The following is a 19,575-nucleotide window of genomic DNA, read 5'->3' on the forward strand; positions in this document are numbered from 1 at the left end:
GCTCACCTAGACGAGTTCCCTTTACCTTTGAGGGTGGGAAGTCTGGGGAGAGGCAGGCTCAGCTGCTATGTACATCTGTGACCTAGGCTCCTATTTGACCTAAGTCTATCTTGATGCAGCGGCACAGGCCAGCGAGGAGGCAGTGTCCTTTCGCCGCGAACGCAGCACATTTAGGCGCCAGGCAGTTCGGCGCCGGCACAATGCAGGGAGTAACCCTACCCCTCCTACATTGCTCATCGGATCACCCCTAAGGTATGGTATTTTAAAATTCCACCAAGCTTAGCATGCCTGTAACAGACCTTCTAACCTGTTCTGTCAGTCCCAAGGAAGCATTCAGATGGCCTGTTCTCTTTGCTCCAGTTCCTCTCCTGTAGTTTTCAGTTCTCTGAGCGTTCTCTGCATGTCACCATGAGCCTGTTGCATTATGCATGCCTTACGTTGCACCGTTTCAACAAAATGATCAGATTGGTTTAGTCAATTTTAAATAGCAAAATCACTTTAGTGCAGTTATATAAATGTAAACAGACGCCTTAAGTTAGCTTTTCATTTTTTTTCTACTCCAAATTAATGCTAATGCAGCATCTTTCCTCCAATATCTCGACAATATAATGGGAACAGATATGGACTGAGCAGGGAGCTTGTTGAGGAGTACCGATAATGGCCCTCAGCTTGATAAGCCAGCTTGATTATTTTATTTCACTAGAATATGTATTTTGTATTACTTAAAAATTGGTGTCCTTTATTTCATAATTACTAGGAGCTGGTAAATGACATGGAACTAAAATATTCCATTAATGGTAAAGTATGGTCAATTGGGTATTTATGTATATATTTGCATATATCTGTGTTGAATTTCTCAACCTCTGGATAGTACTGAAGACATTTTTACTTTTCCTAATACTCCTAATTGAGAAAGCACCTATTTATAATATTAGGAATAGTTTTCGATTAAAATTTTAGTGTTTTATTCTCAAGTGTGTCTTATGAGACAAAAGATTTGTCTTTTATTTTACAAATACAAATATGGACAAAAATGCTTTACATGTGCTTGCTTAAGCAGCACATCTATTATACCGTATGCTTTTATTAATGGATGTGTTGAAAAACACCACCACCAAATTGTTTTCCTACATTTTAATTTGAAATTCAAAAGGAAGAGCATTTGTTGACATAACTGCTATTGAACGCACAGTAGATTAGAAGAGCCAGAGCTCTTCTCTTGGTAAAATCTTATTCTTGAGAGTAACAAAATGTTTGCTTTTATAGTTCTCTGGGATTTAAGACTCACTTATTCTTCTGGATTTTACATTACAGTTGGGTACTTCATCTTTAGTAGGTCGTGTTCCAGATTAATCCTGCAGTAATACATAATTCTGTTAAAAGTAGTGTGTATTAGTTAAACCAACATTTAAAATGTAAAAATGGGAAGGCACCAGTTAAAAAAACATTTGGTCTAGAAACTTTTCTGAGCTCTGCTGCTTTTTGTAAACCCTCTCTTCTACATGCCCTTCACTGCTTTTCCTTTGCTCCCTGAAGCAGTTTTTCCTTCTGCTGCTATATTGGGGTGTCTGGTCCCAACCTGCAGAAAGAGCTCAGCATTTCGTTTTACTTTTGGTTTTGTTTTTTTCTAACCACTTCATTTTGCCCCTTGAATAATACTTGCCATAGACATGTTTGCTTCCTTAACTCCATATTGATATTTCTTAATCCTTTTTTTTAACATTTTCTTTTTAGTCTTTACAAATCCTTTCATTCTTTGGCACAAATGAGGCTCCTGGATCCCACTCACCAAACAAATGCAGACAAATTACTTTTTTTCTTTGCCTGGTGGAATATTAAAGAACTATGTTCTGACTCTAGCCAATTATGTAGAATTTTGTAGGGTTTTAAATACATCACCATTCAACTGAGGATATGGTATGAAGGGGCTCATGTTAGAAGTTTTCAAAAGTCATCTAGTAGTCAACATGTAGATTTTGTTAAGGTTCCAGGATAGTTCCAGTATAAAGTTTGCATGTATCTTAAATAGGCTGACTTCATCATGGATGAAATATGATAAAATTTAGCTTAGAGGAATTAGGAGAAACACCAATTTGATAAAATCTTTTTTTAATTGCAAAAAATTCAGGTAGAGTATATTGTTGTTAATTCTCAGTTTGAGTTACATAATAATCTCATCTTTAAGTAAATATGGATGGTATGGTCATGGAAAACTTAAAAAACTTACTTGTCAAAAGAAAATGGAATAGGAGTGATAATAATTTAATTACAATTATGTATTAGTAAAATGTACTAACTTATTTTAAACTTTAATGAATAGTTTAAGTATTTGACAATCAAAAGGAACTTGGTAAAATATAAATCTCCAAGGATTGTGAATGAATCATAAATTTCTTCATGAAGGGAATTTGCAAATTTTTAAAATAATTGTTAGAATGTCCCATTTCAGAATTTTATTTTTAAAAGTGGTTTTTTTTTTTTTTTTTTTATTAAGTTAGCCTTGTACGTAGGTTTTCTAGGCCCTTGCCAGTTCTTCTCGGTTACTAGAGATAAAAGCAAAGATTAATATTTAAAAAATTTTATAAAACTAAGAGTTCCATATTTATCTATTTTTATCAACCCAAATATATCTTTTAGAACTCTAGTTAATGGACTGGAATGAAAAGAAATTAGTACATTTTGGGGAAAGGAAAAAAGTTTATTATATTCTTACGTTTATTTTTTAAAAAAGTATTATAAGATTGAAAGATCTGTAATCAAATAAGTTCATAGTATTAATAACAGTCCATGATTAGAAATTCATAGGGATCCTTTCATGGTGCTCAGGAATAAATCCACCAAGTATTTGTTGTTTGTGTACTGTGTTTAAAACAATCTCTTGAATGTTCTCTGGAATCTGGAGGTTCGTAAGAATAAGGCAGACTCTTAGGGTTTATTTTTTAGTTGTGGAGACACACACAAAACAATAACGTAAGACAGAGTGTGGCAAATACTAAAGTGGTACAGAGGGAGGAAAGACCAAGACGAGGTATTTAAATTGGAAATATTAATTAGTAAGATTGCATGTCAGTGATGCTGTTGATAGCTGATAGTTAGACCTAAATTCCTACCTTTTCCTTTTGCTATGTTTTGATATATAACTGGTACTTTAAAAAATATTAGTTCCTGTCAGTTACTAGTTAGGTGAAGTACAAACTACCAGGAGTAGTTTTCCTGTCAACTTCTGCAAAAATGACAGTCATTTTTGTTGTTGAAGGATTCTGAAAACAGGAATTAAAGGGACGTAGCATTTACGACTAGCTTTTGTTGTTCAAAAACTTGACGGCCACATAGATTTTCAGTTGTTTCCTTGGTTTCTTTATTCTGGAATTGATTCCCATGCATTACCTGATATTTTGAAAACCTTTTTGTATATTTGGATATGTGGAGGATTACTGTATTCTCAGATGTGTTCACATTAAAATACATCTGTCGTATAGCATCTCGTTTTTGACTTTAAGTGAAAACAAAAAAGTAAAGAAAAATTTGTTGAGTACATATTGTATAAAATTCTTAATGTCTTCTGAATCAAAAGGGACCTAGTACTTGAACTACTTAAACATTTTATTCATCAGAATTTTCTCCCTTGTGAAATTTGATCATTTTTATAAGGTTTGTGGATAACTTGAGATAAATTTTGAGGAGGAGTAACAGACTTATTGTATATATATGGAAGATACCGCCATATTTAATTATATCAGTTCCCAAGATCATCTCTTGATTTATGTTGATTGTACAAAGATTTTACTCCAAAGAAGTTATCAAATGAATACTTTCATAGTTATGGCTTAAAGAATGCAAATAAGTTTTGACAAGTCAACATTGGGTAGACTTGGTTTTTTTCATGTGTTCTGTACATTCCTCTGCTCTACTTAGAGTGCATACTTTTCTTTGGCTCTAAAAGAAGCCTGAAATGTTTATGTTCCAGGTAGTGATGGGTAATAGAACTTTATATGGTGGTAGAAATACTGTATAATTTGTACTGTGCAGTGTGGTGGATGCTTGTTACCAGCTTCTGTCCACTCTGCCAGCTTTTAGCTATGGTAGCTGCTAGCTATTTATGTGGCTGTTGAGCACTTACAATGTACTTAGAGGGACTGAGGAACTAAAATTTGAGTTTAGGTGGTCACATGCGGTTACCATATCAAGACAGTGTAATTCCAGAGTGGATTTTGTTGCTATAACCATAGGCTTAAGCAACATAAACAGTATTTTCTAGTTAGTCTTTTATTACGTGGCTACTTCAAATTACAGCTCTTTTCACAGTCTGTACAGATGAGTTTGTTTCATAGGCATTAGAGAAACCATTGTATTGAATTCAAAACATTAAAAAGGAGTTGATACTCAAGAAAACGATAAAGTAATTCAATGAGGTCATCCAAAGCAGCATTTTCTTTTTTTTTTTTTCTAGAAGTTCTAATTTAGTAACAGAATGCAGATTTACTTTGAGTGTCATGTAGAGAATGAAATACAATAATTATACTGAAAATATTTCCATGAGTTTCATCACTTTAAATTTGAGTATTATACTAAGAACGTTAAAATTCATAGTATTTTAAAATAAACGTCTAAAATATGAGTTAAGAATAGTTTCTTAGTTATAGATTTTTAGATATTTAGATGATCTTTATAAATAATTTTAACAAGTGACAAAATTATAATAAAATACTAAGTATTTTAAAAATCTGTAAGATTTTAAAAAGACTGTAATATCCCTTGAGAAATTACTGGTTTCCAAATTACTCTTAAGATTTTCTAAAATAATGGATCCTTGTTAATGAAACAATGAAATGGATTGGAGAAGGTAGTAACATGTAGATAGAGTCTCTGGCCTTTTTTACGAAATATGTAGGCTTTTCATAGAAGAAAATACTTGATAAATTAATCACACTTCCAGCATTCCAGCATCATTCGTATTTCACTTGGTTGAGTTGGTGTTTGTTACTGTTTCTCTTGCACTAGTTTGTGATTCTTTTGATTCAAAATTGTCACCTTGGTTGCATTTGATAAAGATTCTTTGGTTTTCAAGTGCATAAAAACTTTGTTTTATTGTGAATTTGAGATGCCAGAATATTTGAAAGCACAATTCTAGAATTATTATAAAGGTTATAAATAAAAGTTCATATTTAAACTGAAAGAGAGGATTTATCTATTGGGGACCAGCTACAACCCACATATATTTAACGTGCTTGTGTTTCTTTGCTGCTTTCTTTGTCCTTGTACTAAAATTTTGTTGGCTTGTGGTGGGAAAAAGTCACAGGTTGATTAGCTTACATATGCATTAAATGTTTGCTGTGTTCATCACTATGCATCAGATTTCTAAGGACCAGAAGATTTAAGACAACAGGATAATCTGTATATTTTACAAAGTTTGTTAGCTCTTTCTTAGGTTACACTGAAAAAATCAAGTTACATTTCAAAATCAGTTTTCTGTATTGACTTCATTCTAGCTATTGTTTTTTCTTTTCTTCCCTGTAATGTCTCCCCAATCCATGTTTTTTCCTAGCCTTCAAGATGGTCAGCAAGGCCAGCAGTCCACAGCCCAGGTCAAAGTCCAGTCCCGCCCCCCTTCCCAGGCTGCAGTGCTCAGTGCTAGTGCGTCCTTGCTGGTGAGAAATGGGAGTATCCACTTAGAAGCCTCACATGACAATGCATCTGCTGTAGGCGGCAGCAGCTTGCACGATGAACTTGGTATGCAGGCCTTATGTAATCTTGGTGATAACAAAAGTATAATGCAGCAGATAGTGGGTGACAGTGATTGCTCTTCTTTTGTGAGAGAGCTTCATTTGGAACTATGCATAAGAGCCCTTTTTATAGGATATGTCCTATGTGTGAGGAAAATTTGACTTGCTTTCCCACTTTCTGTTTTTCTCTCAGCATTCTGCATTTTTTTTTTTTTTAGCATGTCTATTACTGATAGGTAGCTAAAAGTATTAATAAATGTTCATGCTTTAGTGTTCTCTTACAGTGGTTCGGGTAATTCATCTATTCCTTGGCACTTACACCATGAGGGGAATTGTTGATGTTTTAAAAGTTATTTTGATTAGACCTTAATTTCTTTGAATTCGCTGGCTTCAGGAAAGGCATAAATACTTTCTCATGGCGTATTACTACAGAATCTTTCTTTTGGGTATTCTGTATTTCACTTCAGTGTCTGTCACCTGAAACAGACTTACTATAATCCTAATACAGTACTCTCAGGGGGCCATGGCTCTGTATGAGTATCAATAACGCCATCAGGTTTTTTCTTTTTCCTGTTAATATATGTATAAATATAAGTTATTAATATCCAGTCAGATATACGTTTTGTATCTTAAAGACAGTATTTATTACTGCTTTGGTCTTCTGTTTCTCTGTCTAATCCATTTTTCTTGTGTTCAGAATGCAGATTAATAACAATTTAAGTAAATACAATGAAGAAAATGTTACTAAAAAAAAAACACGGTTGAAAGCATTACATTTGCTCACTGTGGTCTTGTTCATCCCTGTTTATAACTATTTCATTTATAAAGATGATAATGCACGTGACACTTTGGCTAGAAGGCTGTGTGGTATGAGGCGCCCAGCTTTATGGGCTGTTTGTTGACTCATCCCATTTTGTAAAAATCCTTATTGTTTCCAGAGAGTTAACAACTATTAGGTACGTATATTGATGAAAATGATTATCTTTAGCAAATTTCATGGTAACTTGAAAATGGTCACTGAGATATTTATAACATTCGCACATATAGTTATTGCTAAATAAAAGAGAAGGCAATAAAAGATTTAAATTTTAGAGTGCTTTTGCTTTTGCGTTTGTAATTTGAAAAAGCAAGGAAATTTATTAGGAGGGTCCTCAGTTTAGTTACTTGCTTTGAGTTAAAAGAGTGATACTTTTTTTAGTTGCAAATATATGCAACTAATGTCTCTCTATCACTATTTCTCTCAGGTTAATCCCCAAAGTCTTTGGAACAGATGATTTGTCAGTTTGTGCATATAAAATTACAGGGACCATCACCATTGCCCACTGGGTCTGTGGTAGCAGATTTGCTAAAATAAAAGACTTAATTTTGATCTATTTTGGATTTTTGCACCTCTGTCAAATCAAGCATACAATGATGCGTAGACGATTTTCCTCTATAAAAACCCAATTTACTCGAAAAACTTGCTAAGAGAACCTTCATTGTAAAATCCCATCCTTAATCCACTTGCAGAATATTGAAAATATATATGTATGAACTCTCTACACAGCTCTGAGGATGAAGCCTGGAGGTGACTTTAGCATCTGTGGGTAGATATTCAGGATGCTGTTGTCTTGAAATTTGGATTTTTTTCTTACCTGCTTTCTGGTAGCTAGTTACTGACCTGTGGTAGCTGGGTGCTGCCAAACTGAGTGTATTGTGATAAGGAACACAAAACAAGCCACAGTGGTCAGTGTACACATGTTCCATAGCAAATGAAGTTGACCGGAAAAGATCCTGAAGATGGGCTGCAGTTGAACTTAAAGGAATTGGTAGAGACACTGGTTTTTATAACATTCCACTAGAATATTTTTGTTGCATGGTTTGATTTCTACATGATTATAATTAACAGTGGTAAGATGACTTGGGGTAAATGAATTTGGGTACTCAGATGTTAAAGTTAGTCACGATATTGTGGTTCCTGGGTGGCTCAGGCATTAAGTGTCTGCCTTTGGGTCAGGGCATGTTCGCTGAGTCCTGGGATCGAGCCCTACATTGGGCTCCCTGCTCAGTGGGGGAGCCTGCTTCTCCCTCTACCCTTCCCCCCCCCCACTCATGCGTGCTTTCTCTCTCTCTCTCTCTCTATTTTTCTCAAATAAATAAATAAATAAATAAAATCTTAATAAAGTTAGTCATAATATCCCCTGAAAGTGTGGAATATTTAGAAAGGATTTTTTTCCGAATTTAGCTTCTTCAGTTGAAAAATTTTTAAACCTTTATATGTGAAAATGTATATATATACGTAATACATTTATATAAAACACTCATATAAGCATTCATACATGTGTATGTTTGAGTACATATAATTGTTTGCATCTGTATGCATGTATAGATTATAATTGGTTGTTTAAGCAGAGGTATAGCTTTTTTGGATTAAAGAAAACTTGCAGTCAGGCACTGTTTAATTCTAAGCTTAGGTAGTTTTCCTTAACTACTTTCTACATATTTACTTTGTGGTTCATACTAGGTAACCACATTCATTTCCTATATTAAACCCTGAGAATCCTTATATCTCTGTTGAATTTTAACTAGCATTTCACAGTTACCAGATAACATTAGACATGGTGAAAAAATTCACTGAATATGCTATTTTATTAGTAAGTTTTTCAGCAGAAGAAAATATTTTCATTACACATACTCGGGAGGCATAATTGTTAATTTTAAAAGCTGAATTATAAGTATATAACTTAGAATTTGGTTGGAAAAATTTGGGTGATTTTCTTACTTATAGACCTCACTTCCATGAAAAAAAAAAAAAAGGTTCAAATGATGGAAGTGACAGATTACTATCTGATTACTATCTAAGAATTTCTCAAGTCCTTCAGTGTGACCTATTGCTTTTTTTTTTTAACCACATCATAAAGGTTAATTTTCTTTTCAACAGTCCTTTAGTGGACTCATATGTTTTCAGCTGATTTCCTACTATATTCTGAATTAAATTGCAATTACAATTAATAAAACAAGCTGTGCTTAGTGCCCAGATGAGTCACACAGGAGACTGAATCTGGGTAGCCTTAAAGTTGTATCTTATATCTATTAAGCTTTTTCTAGGAAACTTGGCGATCACTTCTCAATTTTTATGTTAATCTCAGCTTCCTCTTATAAATTAAGACTAATAAATTGATGTAATGATGCCTGTATAGTTGATAATTAAACTCTTAATATGTAGCTCATCTCAGAGGAAATATTCTAGATAAGGTCTGATAAAGCAGGAAAATTTATGTGTGTTTTCTGTATATGAAATTAGTGGTGGTCAGTGATGAGGATATGCTTTGAAAAAGTATATATAAAGTTACATAAAATTTTCATGTAAAAAACTGTAACAGACAAGAAATGAGAACAAGTTTATATCTATGGTTAAAAAATAATATATATATACATATAAATTCTCATAGATGGTATTCCTTTGATGAATTTGAGACTTAATTTCATTAATGCATTAGAGGTTTAAAAAGTGATGTGTGAATTGAATTTTTCTAAGGTTATCTTTTGTTTCATTGCTATGTGAGGATTGACAAAGAAGGTATTCTTTGAGATAATCTGCTTTGCTACAGAACTTATTAACTTGAAAATATGGTCAGCTGTAGAAAAAGTCTTAAATCTGGCAGTACCCTATTGCCCTTTTTATTAAGCGGTTTATAACAGCTATGCATTATTAAGCAGAAATATGATTTGGAGGCTTTTAAATTTTTTACTTTAAAGAGCAGGGGCTTATATGATTTATAATACTTTCAGTGATTTTTTTTTAAAGATTTTATTTATTTATTTGACAGAGAAAAAGAGAGATCACAAGTAGGCAGAGAGAAAGAAGGGGAAGCAGGCTCCCTGCCGAGCAGAGAGCTGGATGTGGGGCTCGATCCCAGGACCCTGGGATCATGACCTGAGCTGAACGCAGAGGCTTTAACCCACTGAGCCACCCAGGCGCCCCTACTTTCAGTGATTTTTATTAGAGTTAGACTTGGTGTTTTAAAAGGTTATATATATTATGTACTATTCTTAGCATTTGTAGTACATTATAGGAACTTTTCCTTGTTACTGTAAATATAAAGTTAGGTATAAGGGATCTGAGTCTGTATCTCAGTGCCCCATGTTATGGCAGATCATTTTCAGTCATGTAAACAAAACGTTAGATTCTTTTCGCAGCAGCTTGGATCTTCTCCTTCATTGTTCTTTATTGTTATTTTTAAATATAAAAAATACTGAATTTTATTTTATTTTGGGGTGAAGTGCAACACAAAGGATATACAAATGAAAGTAAATGTTTATTTTTATTGAAGCAGTAAAAATCCTTCATTACAGCTAAAAGGAGGAAATATTAATGGATTTTGGGATATATTCATCCTTTTGATAAAATTAGAAAGTGCTTTTCCCATTCTTATAACACAAATACAAGTTTAGGGCTGTCTGGGTGGCTCAGTCAGTTAAGCATCTGCCTTTGGCTCAGGCCATGAGCCCAGAATCCTGGGATCAAGCTGCACATCAGGCTCTTTGTTCAGGGGACCCTGCTTCTCCCCTGCCTGCTGTTTCCTGGCTTGTGCTTGGGCTCTCCCTCTGTCTCTTTCTCACTTGGTCTGTGCCAATTAAATTTTAAAAAGATACAAGTTTAGAAATGCTAGAAAATACAATGAAAAGTAAGCCATCTGTAATTTTATCACTTAGAAATAGTGACTATTGAAACTTTATGATTTCTTTCCTTCCTGTCTTTTTTAATGCATACATTTATATACTTTTCTGAAATAGAATTGGGATCATGATGTGTGACTTTTGTGCTCCTGTATGAGCTTTGTATCTTGCTTTTTTCACTTAGCACATGTGTTATTTACTCATGTTATGTTTTTTAACTTGTTTAGTCAATGACAAATTATTTTATCTCTTAAATCTCCATGAAAGGCAGTATAGCATAGTAGACTGTAGAGTCAAACTTCCCAGCTTCCAGTCCGTGCTCTACTACTCACTAGCTGTGTGACCTTAGTCAAGTTATTTTCTCTCCCTGTGCATCAGTTTCCTCATTTATCAAAGCCTCAGTAATAATAATACTTACAGGCTTATGGTGAGGATTATATCAATTAAAATGTGCAAAGCAATTAGAATAGTGCCTGGCAATAATAAGTCAATTACATAACTAATCATTGCTATTAATGTTAATAACAGATGTTATTAACATTAATCATAAATTTATTTAACCAGTTAACCGCATTGTTAGTCTTCATGATGATCCCTGATATTTCCTGTTGTAGTAAACTCTCTGCTGGACCTCCGTTACATAAACCTTTCAGTACAGCTGTGGTTATTTCCTTAGGATAAATACGTTGAAGGGAACCATCCAGGGGAATAAACATTTTGGGGCTTTGACATACACTGTCAATTGCTTTATGGAAGCTTGTCCCAGTTTACACTTTATCTGGCAGGAGTTGATAAGTGTATGTTTTATCTCCCCATATATTATAAATGAAAAATAAACCTAGACCAACTTTTATCTTCTCCAAACTCATCCCCTGGACAGTGCTCAGAAGTTTATTGCTGTTACTGTGGAAAGACTTCTGGTATATTATTTTTTAAAAAGTTTGGATGCCCAAACTGCTCTAGGAATTTTGTACAAGATAACAGGGACCGGTTGAGATATCCAATTTGTTTCTTGCTTGTCTCTGTTGTAAAGAATTCAGTGAAGTACTAAACTAAATTATCTACTTTCTAACATTAACATTTTTAAGATCCTAAGTTAAATTTGGTTAATGTATGCATTCACTGAAATACAGGCTGGATTCTTCCATGGAAGATACCGCCCCCAACCCCCAGCCCCTCACCAGTTAGTGCCTGAAATAAGAGAGAAGTTTACATGTCTCTCAGTTTAAGCGGAGCTGTCCCCAGCAGATGGATTGGTTCTGTTACCTTCCACATGTCACTTCCCTGCTGGTCCATAGTGATGGCTCCTGTCATTGAGATTTATCTGAAAAACAGGAAAAGTGTTGCTAAAAAAATGTAAAGACCGTTAGCCTGTATCTTTCACATTGTGACTTGAAACATGGGCCTGTCACTTTCTCTCTCCTGTGGGCCCATACATCGTCACATAGCAACTTCTAACTGCAGGATAGGCTAGTTAGGGAATGTCTCTAACTAGGCCGACATAGGCCCAGCTGAGATTCAGTGAGGGAATGTCATATTATGGAAGGGAAAGGGAGGTCAGTCATCTGTCTTTGCCACAATAAGCACTTCAAATCATCAGTAAGATAAAGATTAATAACAAGAAAAGTCAAGAGTTAAAAAATACAAGTGGTTTGTAATCAGGGGCAAACAGTTAAGCTTTTTATTGTAATTTTTTAAATTGCAAATTAAAAAAAAAGTTGAGATCTTTTTCATCTTTGAATGTGGAGTATGTCTATTACTGGAAAAGGTCTGAAGATTAAATGCTCCTGGAGTGTACTTTAGATCTGTAGACCAAAAATGTCGATGGCTTTTAATCTACAGATTTTATAAACTGGTAAAGATACATGTACTTGAGCATTCATTGTAGCGTTGTTTGTAATTTTGAAAGACTTTAAACAATCGACATGTCTGTTGTTAGAGAACCCCTAAAAGAAATGATAGTACATAAAACTTAATATAATATTTAGAACTAGGTGCATCTTTATTATTGACGTGAAAAGTTAAGCTACTTAGTAAGCAAAAGAAGTAAATTTTAGAAAGTGCGTATGTGGAGAAGGATCCAATTGTTACAGAATGAGTGTACATAATAATGATTCAGAAGAGCACAGTGGCTGTCTCTGGGGAGCGAGGGAACTTTTCTTCATTTAATATACTACTTTTGAATCTGATGACACATAGTACTTTTAAAAATGAAACGCAAAAATAAAACAAATATCACTCACTCTCCAAAATCTTGATTTGTTTTGTGGGAATTCTGCTGACTACGTGCTGTTTCATATGCGACCATCTGCTTAGACTCTTACCTGACCAGTCTTTTTTTCTTCTTTGTTTTTGAATCAATTTTATTGATCTATAATGTAGGTATGATAAATCACATCCATTTAACGTGTGCGATCAGTTGAGCTGTAACAGATGTGCACACCTTTGAATTACTACAATGGAGATACAGAACATTATCGTCATCTTCAAAAAGATTCTTTGTTGCCCCCATTGCAGTCAGTCCCTCCTCCACCCCCACCACAGGCAGCCACTGCATACGTTATGTCGTTATAGTTCTCCCTCTTCTAGGAGTCCATATTAAGACAGTCTGAATATGGCCTTTTGCACCTGATGGGATGCTTTTGAGTTCATCATGTTGCATGGATTAGTTTATTCTCTTTGTGCAAAGTATTATTCCATTGTATATGAATATGTATTTTGTGTATCCATTCATCTGATGACATTTGTGTTGTTTCCAGATTTGGGCCATCGTTAATAAAACTTAACTGTTTTCAAAAGTGGTTTTACGTTCTCGCAGCAATGTATGCGAATTGTGCTTGTCCCCATTCTTGTCCCCGTTGGTTATTGTTGGCCTTTAACATTTTGGCCCCAGTGGTTGTATCTTATTGTGGTTTACATTTGCATTTCTCTTATGAGTAAGGATGATGGGCATCTTTTGATGTGTTATTTGGTTATACATATATCTTCTTTCATGAAGTGTGTCCAAATCTTGTGCTCACTTTTAAAATTGGGTCATTATTGAGGTATCATTTTTTTTGGTATTTAAGATAAAATTTGTTAGATACAAATTACAAATATTTTCTCCCATCCTGTGTCGTGCCTTTTTGTGTACCCGATCATTTGTAATGTTGTCAGTATTGTCATGTTGTAGGTTTTACCAAGAAAAGGAAGACATCTCTTTGAAAGAAAATGTGAGCAGATGATGAAATCATAGCAGAATATGAACTTGTACATTCACTTTTGGAAGGTTCACCTGACCCTGGGGATTAGGCAGTGAGAGGGGAGACTTAATGAATTAAGGCATGTGGTGTTGAGTCAGAACTAGAGGATAATGGCCATGTCAGTAAAATATGTCGGCGAATAAATCTATTTTACTGTTGCCAAGCAGTAGAGACCTCTGTCTTTCCGTACCAGGCCTCTTCCTGCTCTTTCCTAATTTTTCTCCTGTTTGAAAAACCTAGCACAGTGTTGAACATCCCAGGAAGAAGGACTGTTTCTCAGTATTGAAACTTTCAATTACAAATAGCATAGTGACTTGATTACCCTGGTAGTACAATAGTTTAAAAGGTTTTTGGAAGCCAAAGGCTTTTGGTGGTGGACAGGGGCGGCAAACTATGGCCTGGGGGGTAAATCCATTCAGCCATTCATTTATTTTTATAAATGAAATAAAGTAAATATATATTACATGTTTTCTGTGGCTGCTTCCATGCTGCAGTGGCAGTCTTGAATTACATCTGACCATATGGCCTGCACAGCCTAAGGTATTTATTTTCTGACCTGCTGTAGAAAAAGTGTGCTGACCACTGGTCTGTGGAGAAACAAGTCTGTTAACCCATAAGCAGCAACAGAAAGATTCCTTTCTGTCAGCGTGAAAACTCGTGTTTCCTTAGGGACTCGTAGGTACCATTCATGATGATAAGGGGGCAGCTATCCAGGAAACTAGTCTTAAAGGTCTTGCTCTTAAAAGTAGAATAATGTGTTCATTGAAGTAGCATTGTGAACAGAGGACTCCTCACATCAGAAATAAGCACTTTTTCTAGAGTACTTAAGTGAGTCATGGAGATGGGTGTTCCTCCAGCAGCCTTCTAGTATGTGTGCCACACTGAAGCGAGCACACCCGCCGATAGCCTTCGAAAAAGCACTTTATAAAGCTGCCTTTCTTGTGTCTGGCTTTGCTCTTGTAGCTCCTGCCTGTCTTAAGAGTTAATACTAGGAAAGCGAGAGCTCGTTTAACAGTGTGCCAAGATTAGGCTTAGAGGATGCAGAATTAACGGAGGTGGAAAGGGGATCCAAAGAAGGAAATCAAGAAATTTAAGAGGCCTCCTTTGTTGTTGGACCTGGAAGGATTAGAAAAATCCTACAGATGATCTGTCTTAGTAACTACCTCTTTCCAAAGTACATAAGTAAAATGAGTAACATCAAGAATGCATTAGTGGTTTCCTATCTGAGCAATCTTTATACAGTTTGTGCCATGTAGCAAGGAATTTTATTGAAAGGATGAGTTAGAGGATCCCATTGCTTTCTCATGCCTTTTATCAGGGTCTTGCCCGTATGTATTTTGTCTGCTGCACCATTCGTGGCTTCAGGGAGATGTTTCAAGTGTCCTTTTCTTTAAATCAGTATCTTAATTTTACTCATCTTCCTGTTGTTCATCACTTATTTGAAATTCTCCTGCCTAAAAAAAATGGTTTTGTGTTATGAAATGTGATTTTTTTAGGCAATAGCAATCAAATGTTCAAAACTGAGAAATACCAGGTACCTTAATTTTTTTTCTTTATTTCTAGAGATGCTCTCTCATGGCCAGTACCATTAAGCCTGAAATTCCAGCCTCCAATCTTGTTTATTTTGTCAGAAAGTAACTGTTTTCTTGAAATTATGACAAAACCATTCTGTTAGATATAATTAATTATGACCTGGGAGTTGGATATGGTAAGATGACTTCGTGTTTAATCATAATTCATGTGAGGGCATATTTCATTGATATCCTCCTCAATTTATATTAATTAGAAAAAAATTAATAGTCTTAACACAGAATAAAAGTAGGATTATTAATTAAAAGCACATTTCACTTTGGACCTAAAGGATAACTACATTATGATTTTAATCTTAAATGAGATATATGTAAAATTGTTATGTATGCTAAGGAAATTTGTACAAATTTAGTATATTCTTAATCTTTATAAACCAGTGGTAATATATGCTTCTTTATGTTTTGGTTGTTTTTGAAGATGCTTTTAATAGATTATTATACCTTAAGATATTACTAAGTTTTTCACTGAAACCTTAAGCTAAACACTTTTTAGTATAATTTTTCCTGAATTGTTTATGCTCTGAATAAAATTTGTTTCTTTTGAAGTGATCCTACTTTCCAAAGATGCAGAGAATCTATTCTTTTGGTGGATTTTTATTAGGAATAGAGCATGAAGCCTTAATACAGTGTTAGCTTGTTCTGACCTGAGCGTGTTCATAAAGTTAGTATGTAAACAAAAGCTTCTTAGGAAAAAAAAAAAGCACGATTGAAGCCATTTGTTAAGATTATAGCCTCCCTTTTCATAGATATATTTTATGCTTTGTTTAAATTTCCAAAATTTATAACTTGTTAGTCGTTGGTTTGTAAAGAAGCATTCAGAGTTCTAGATTTATAGTACTATAACTACTCAGTTTTTCCAGCTTTCTTTATCTAAAGAGCTTTTGGGAGGGCATGCTTTATTTTTATGTTTCTATTAACTTAAAGTGCAACTCTGTTTCATAGGAGATGTCTGTACATAAAAGATAATACAGTTGTATAATGACTTAATGTTCTTTTCCGGTTCCATTTGAATATTAGAAAAAATAATATCTTTAATCAGTTTCAGTTGCATATAAACATTTATCATACTCAGTATTCCTCAAAGAAGACTTCTATTATTAAAAATCTGATACAGTGCCTAATTACTCAGAATATATTCCAATAATTTAAATTCTCTTGAATATAGTATTAAGTTATTTCTAAAAATACACACAAATTAGGTGATATAAAGACCTATTTTTTAATCCATTCAATTCTTACTGGATTTCACACATAGTAGCCAACCCCTGTCAGCTCTCTGTTACTCTGTGATTTAGTCATTTACATGGATTTATAATTATTCTGCATTTATGCAATCTGTGATTTTGATCAGATGTTTCTTTTTTCTATTATTGTAAGCTAATTATAGTAGCACAGCCAATTTTTCATTTTCCATTGTAAGAGAGGGCACAGCCTAAAACATTATAATTTAAAAATAATTTTGAAATCTCAGTCAAGCCAGTATTTTTTTTTTTAAATTTTTTTCTTCACTAACAATTTCTGCAGCCACCTTAATCACCTTAAAAGTTTTTCAGTAAGACACCTAACGAGCCAAATGGACAGCTTTTATTATTTCATTTTAGTTCATGAATCTGGTTTGTGTTAGAGGTGCTAAGAGTGAATGATTCATGACTAAAGGATGAGGGTGGCATGTGGGGGTTGTAAAAAGCGGAGTTTTAGCAAATCCACATGCTGAATAATCCTCTTTGGAAAAACAGCAAATGAAGAAGACATTTCACAGAATGCTTTTTTCCTCACTTGTCTCAGGAGTATATTATTCTGACAAAGAAATTGCTGCTACAGAAAAATCATAATAAAATATTTGCATATTCTGTCTGACCCATAGAAAGTACTCAATCTTATTTAATACTTTCCAATTTCTAATCCTTTTAAAGAATGAAGTGATTGTTGAAATATTCTGCAATCCTTAGTTATAGTTAGTATATTAAGGGGTCTGTTGTTACTTTTCAAGGATTTCATTAAATAAAAGTCTTTATTTTATACCGTGTTTACATTGTAGTCATCTAAGAGAGATCTTTTAGCCCTGCCATGTAGTTGAAATTGCCCTTAAGATTCATCATATTTATAAGATCAGTAAAAAATAATCAGAAGCAGCCTGGAGTAGTCCCCAATGGTTGCAGTCATATACCTCATCTTATTGCCCTACTGGAAACTTACATATTCATTTCTTTACGCTCCTTACCTCTGATAGGGCCCCCATGGGTTGTCAAGGTAAAGAATGCATTTCAGACACTCTCCAGATTTTTAAATTTCACTAGGAGAAACCATTTTATCTTAATTGAGTTCATTTTAAGAGTTTTCTGCACCCAATGTAATTTATAAACCTTTTATCATTTTCAGCAAACGGTGTTACTAAATTTTTTCATGAAGTTCTTACAGATTCATGCAATTAGTAATGTTCATTAAATACTGCAATTTAATTTTCACCAATGTTATTATACTCCATTCATAGAACTTCCTTAGATTCATTTTGACGCCTAATTTTTTCCTGAAAAACCAAACATAACGGGTATTAAGGAGGGCACTTGTGATGAACACTGGGTGTTGTAGGTGATGACTCAGTGAATTCTGCACCTGAAATTAATATTACGCTGTGTTTAACTATTTAAAAAAACAAAGAAGGGAAAAATAAAAAACAAAACTCTCTGAAGGTAATCTCAGAAATTTGTTGTCTCATAGTTTTGGGCCATCTTAACACTTAAGCAGCTTTCCAAATGACCACTCACCACTTGCAGAGCGGTCAGGTGCCTTTTAAACGACATTAAGTTCATTCATGTGATTGCTTCAACTGTGAATGTCCCGTGAGGAGACAAGAGGAGACCCGATTGCAAAGCTGACTTCATTCCCTTACTGTTAAAACCTGATTGTGTACGTTGACATTTTGCCCCACTGTTCTGCATTCCTTTTCAGTTCACATCATGCTGAATTACAGGCAGATCATTGTTTTTCACATATTTGGGGGAAAGTTTATAGTACATTTTCTTACGTTGTGACAAGTTTGAAGTGTAGTGTTTCCTGATGGAAAAATTCTGAGTATTCTAATGTTTTTTTTAAAAAAATCATTTATTTGCTAGGTAAGTTCTCTTCTACGCTTTATGAGACTGGTGGCTGTGATATGTCACTTGTGAATTTTGAACCAGCAGCAAGAAGAGCATCCAATATCTGGTATGTGTGAAGTCATAGTAGGAGAATATATGTACGTGCATATATTTGCCTTGCTTTTAGGCCTTGAAATGGGAAAGCTATCTTGAAAATATTTGTTCATATTGGCTTAAGTAATTTGTCACTGGGCATTTGTCTCCAAAGATACAAGGTAGAATTTATTGCTCTGGAAAAAAGAAAGCATTATTCTTAAAACAAAAGCTGTTCTGTATTTTAAATAATTAAGTAAAAATTCCCTGTAGGTCTTATAGTGGGGGGTAGTAGTTTCCCACAATTTCGAATTTAACTATAGATTTTGTGCTACCCACACGCATGCACTTTGCAAGATCAATAAAAAAGCATATTTTAAAAAGGCTTATTAGGAAATACACAACTAAGTTCAAGCCCATCAGTTCTCTTTATGTAATTTAAAAATTTTATTTCTGTGTAAGTGTTTTGGTCAAATATCTTTTTACCTGACCTTCTTTTCTTTTGCTTTAAAATTTGCTTACCAGCTATAAGAAAGAGGAATTTCTTAAAATATGGGTCGTGTGTTACATTTAGTTTTTTTTTCCTCTCCTTCCCTTACAAAGAAATGACATTATGAGATAAGGAAGAAGTTAGGAGAAGAGCAAATAAGAAATAGAAATCTTGAGCATGCAGTCAGTTATAACTTAGAATGTATTAAAGTTTTTTCTAAAATTTTAATCTTTCTCACCTATTCAAGTTGTTGCCTTGAAATCCATTATTAAGTGATTAGCTCACTTTTTTCACAGGGATCATTTGAATCCTATTTTAGGACTTGTATTTAATAATGGGACACACCTATTTAAATGTTACACATCTATGGGCAATTCACTTACTTTTTTAAAAGTTTCTAGGGGCTATTTAAAGCTCTAGGATCTTGCAGTCACTTAGCTTAACTCGCTGGAGAGACAGAACATACTTGCTAAGCTTCTTGAATCCAGTTTCAAAACTGACCCTGTCGAGAATGACCAAAAATTGGAGTGTGAGGTGATTTCCTAACAGTGGAAACAATAGAAAGATGGAACAGTGGAAATAAGTTTGTTGTGGCTCCAGGCAATATGTTAATTGCCTTCATAAACCCATCTCACAGGGACTTTGTGATAAGAGGTTCTATTATCCTATGTTACTTAGGTGGACACTGAGGTGTAAAAGGTT

The 19,575-nt window shown here is 34.3% G+C and overlaps 1 protein-coding gene across 7 annotated transcripts in view; it reads left to right on the plus strand.

Annotated features, from left to right (window-relative positions):
* The window catches only part of PCNX1 (pecanex 1), a 152,425-nt gene that overhangs the window by 71,196 nt on the left and 61,654 nt on the right, over positions 1-19,575 (plus strand). For 5 of the 7 annotated variants that reach the window (XM_032837345.1, XM_032837348.1, XM_032837346.1 and 2 more), the window contains 3 exons: positions 120-252; positions 5,546-5,730; positions 18,327-18,417. In XM_032837345.1, coding sequence (XP_032693236.1) covers positions 120-252; positions 5,546-5,730; positions 18,327-18,417 — 409 coding nt within the window. The remainder of the gene's footprint in view (positions 1-119; positions 253-5,545; positions 5,731-18,326; positions 18,418-19,575) is intronic. The other 2 variants (XM_032837349.1, XM_032837352.1) reach the window with 1 other exon arrangement.

This window comes from Lontra canadensis, unplaced genomic scaffold (assembly GCF_010015895.1).
Source record: "Lontra canadensis isolate GAN:19392208 unplaced genomic scaffold, GSC_riverotter_1.0 scaffold98, whole genome shotgun sequence".
Classification (NCBI taxonomy): domain Eukaryota; kingdom Metazoa; phylum Chordata; class Mammalia; order Carnivora; family Mustelidae; genus Lontra; species Lontra canadensis.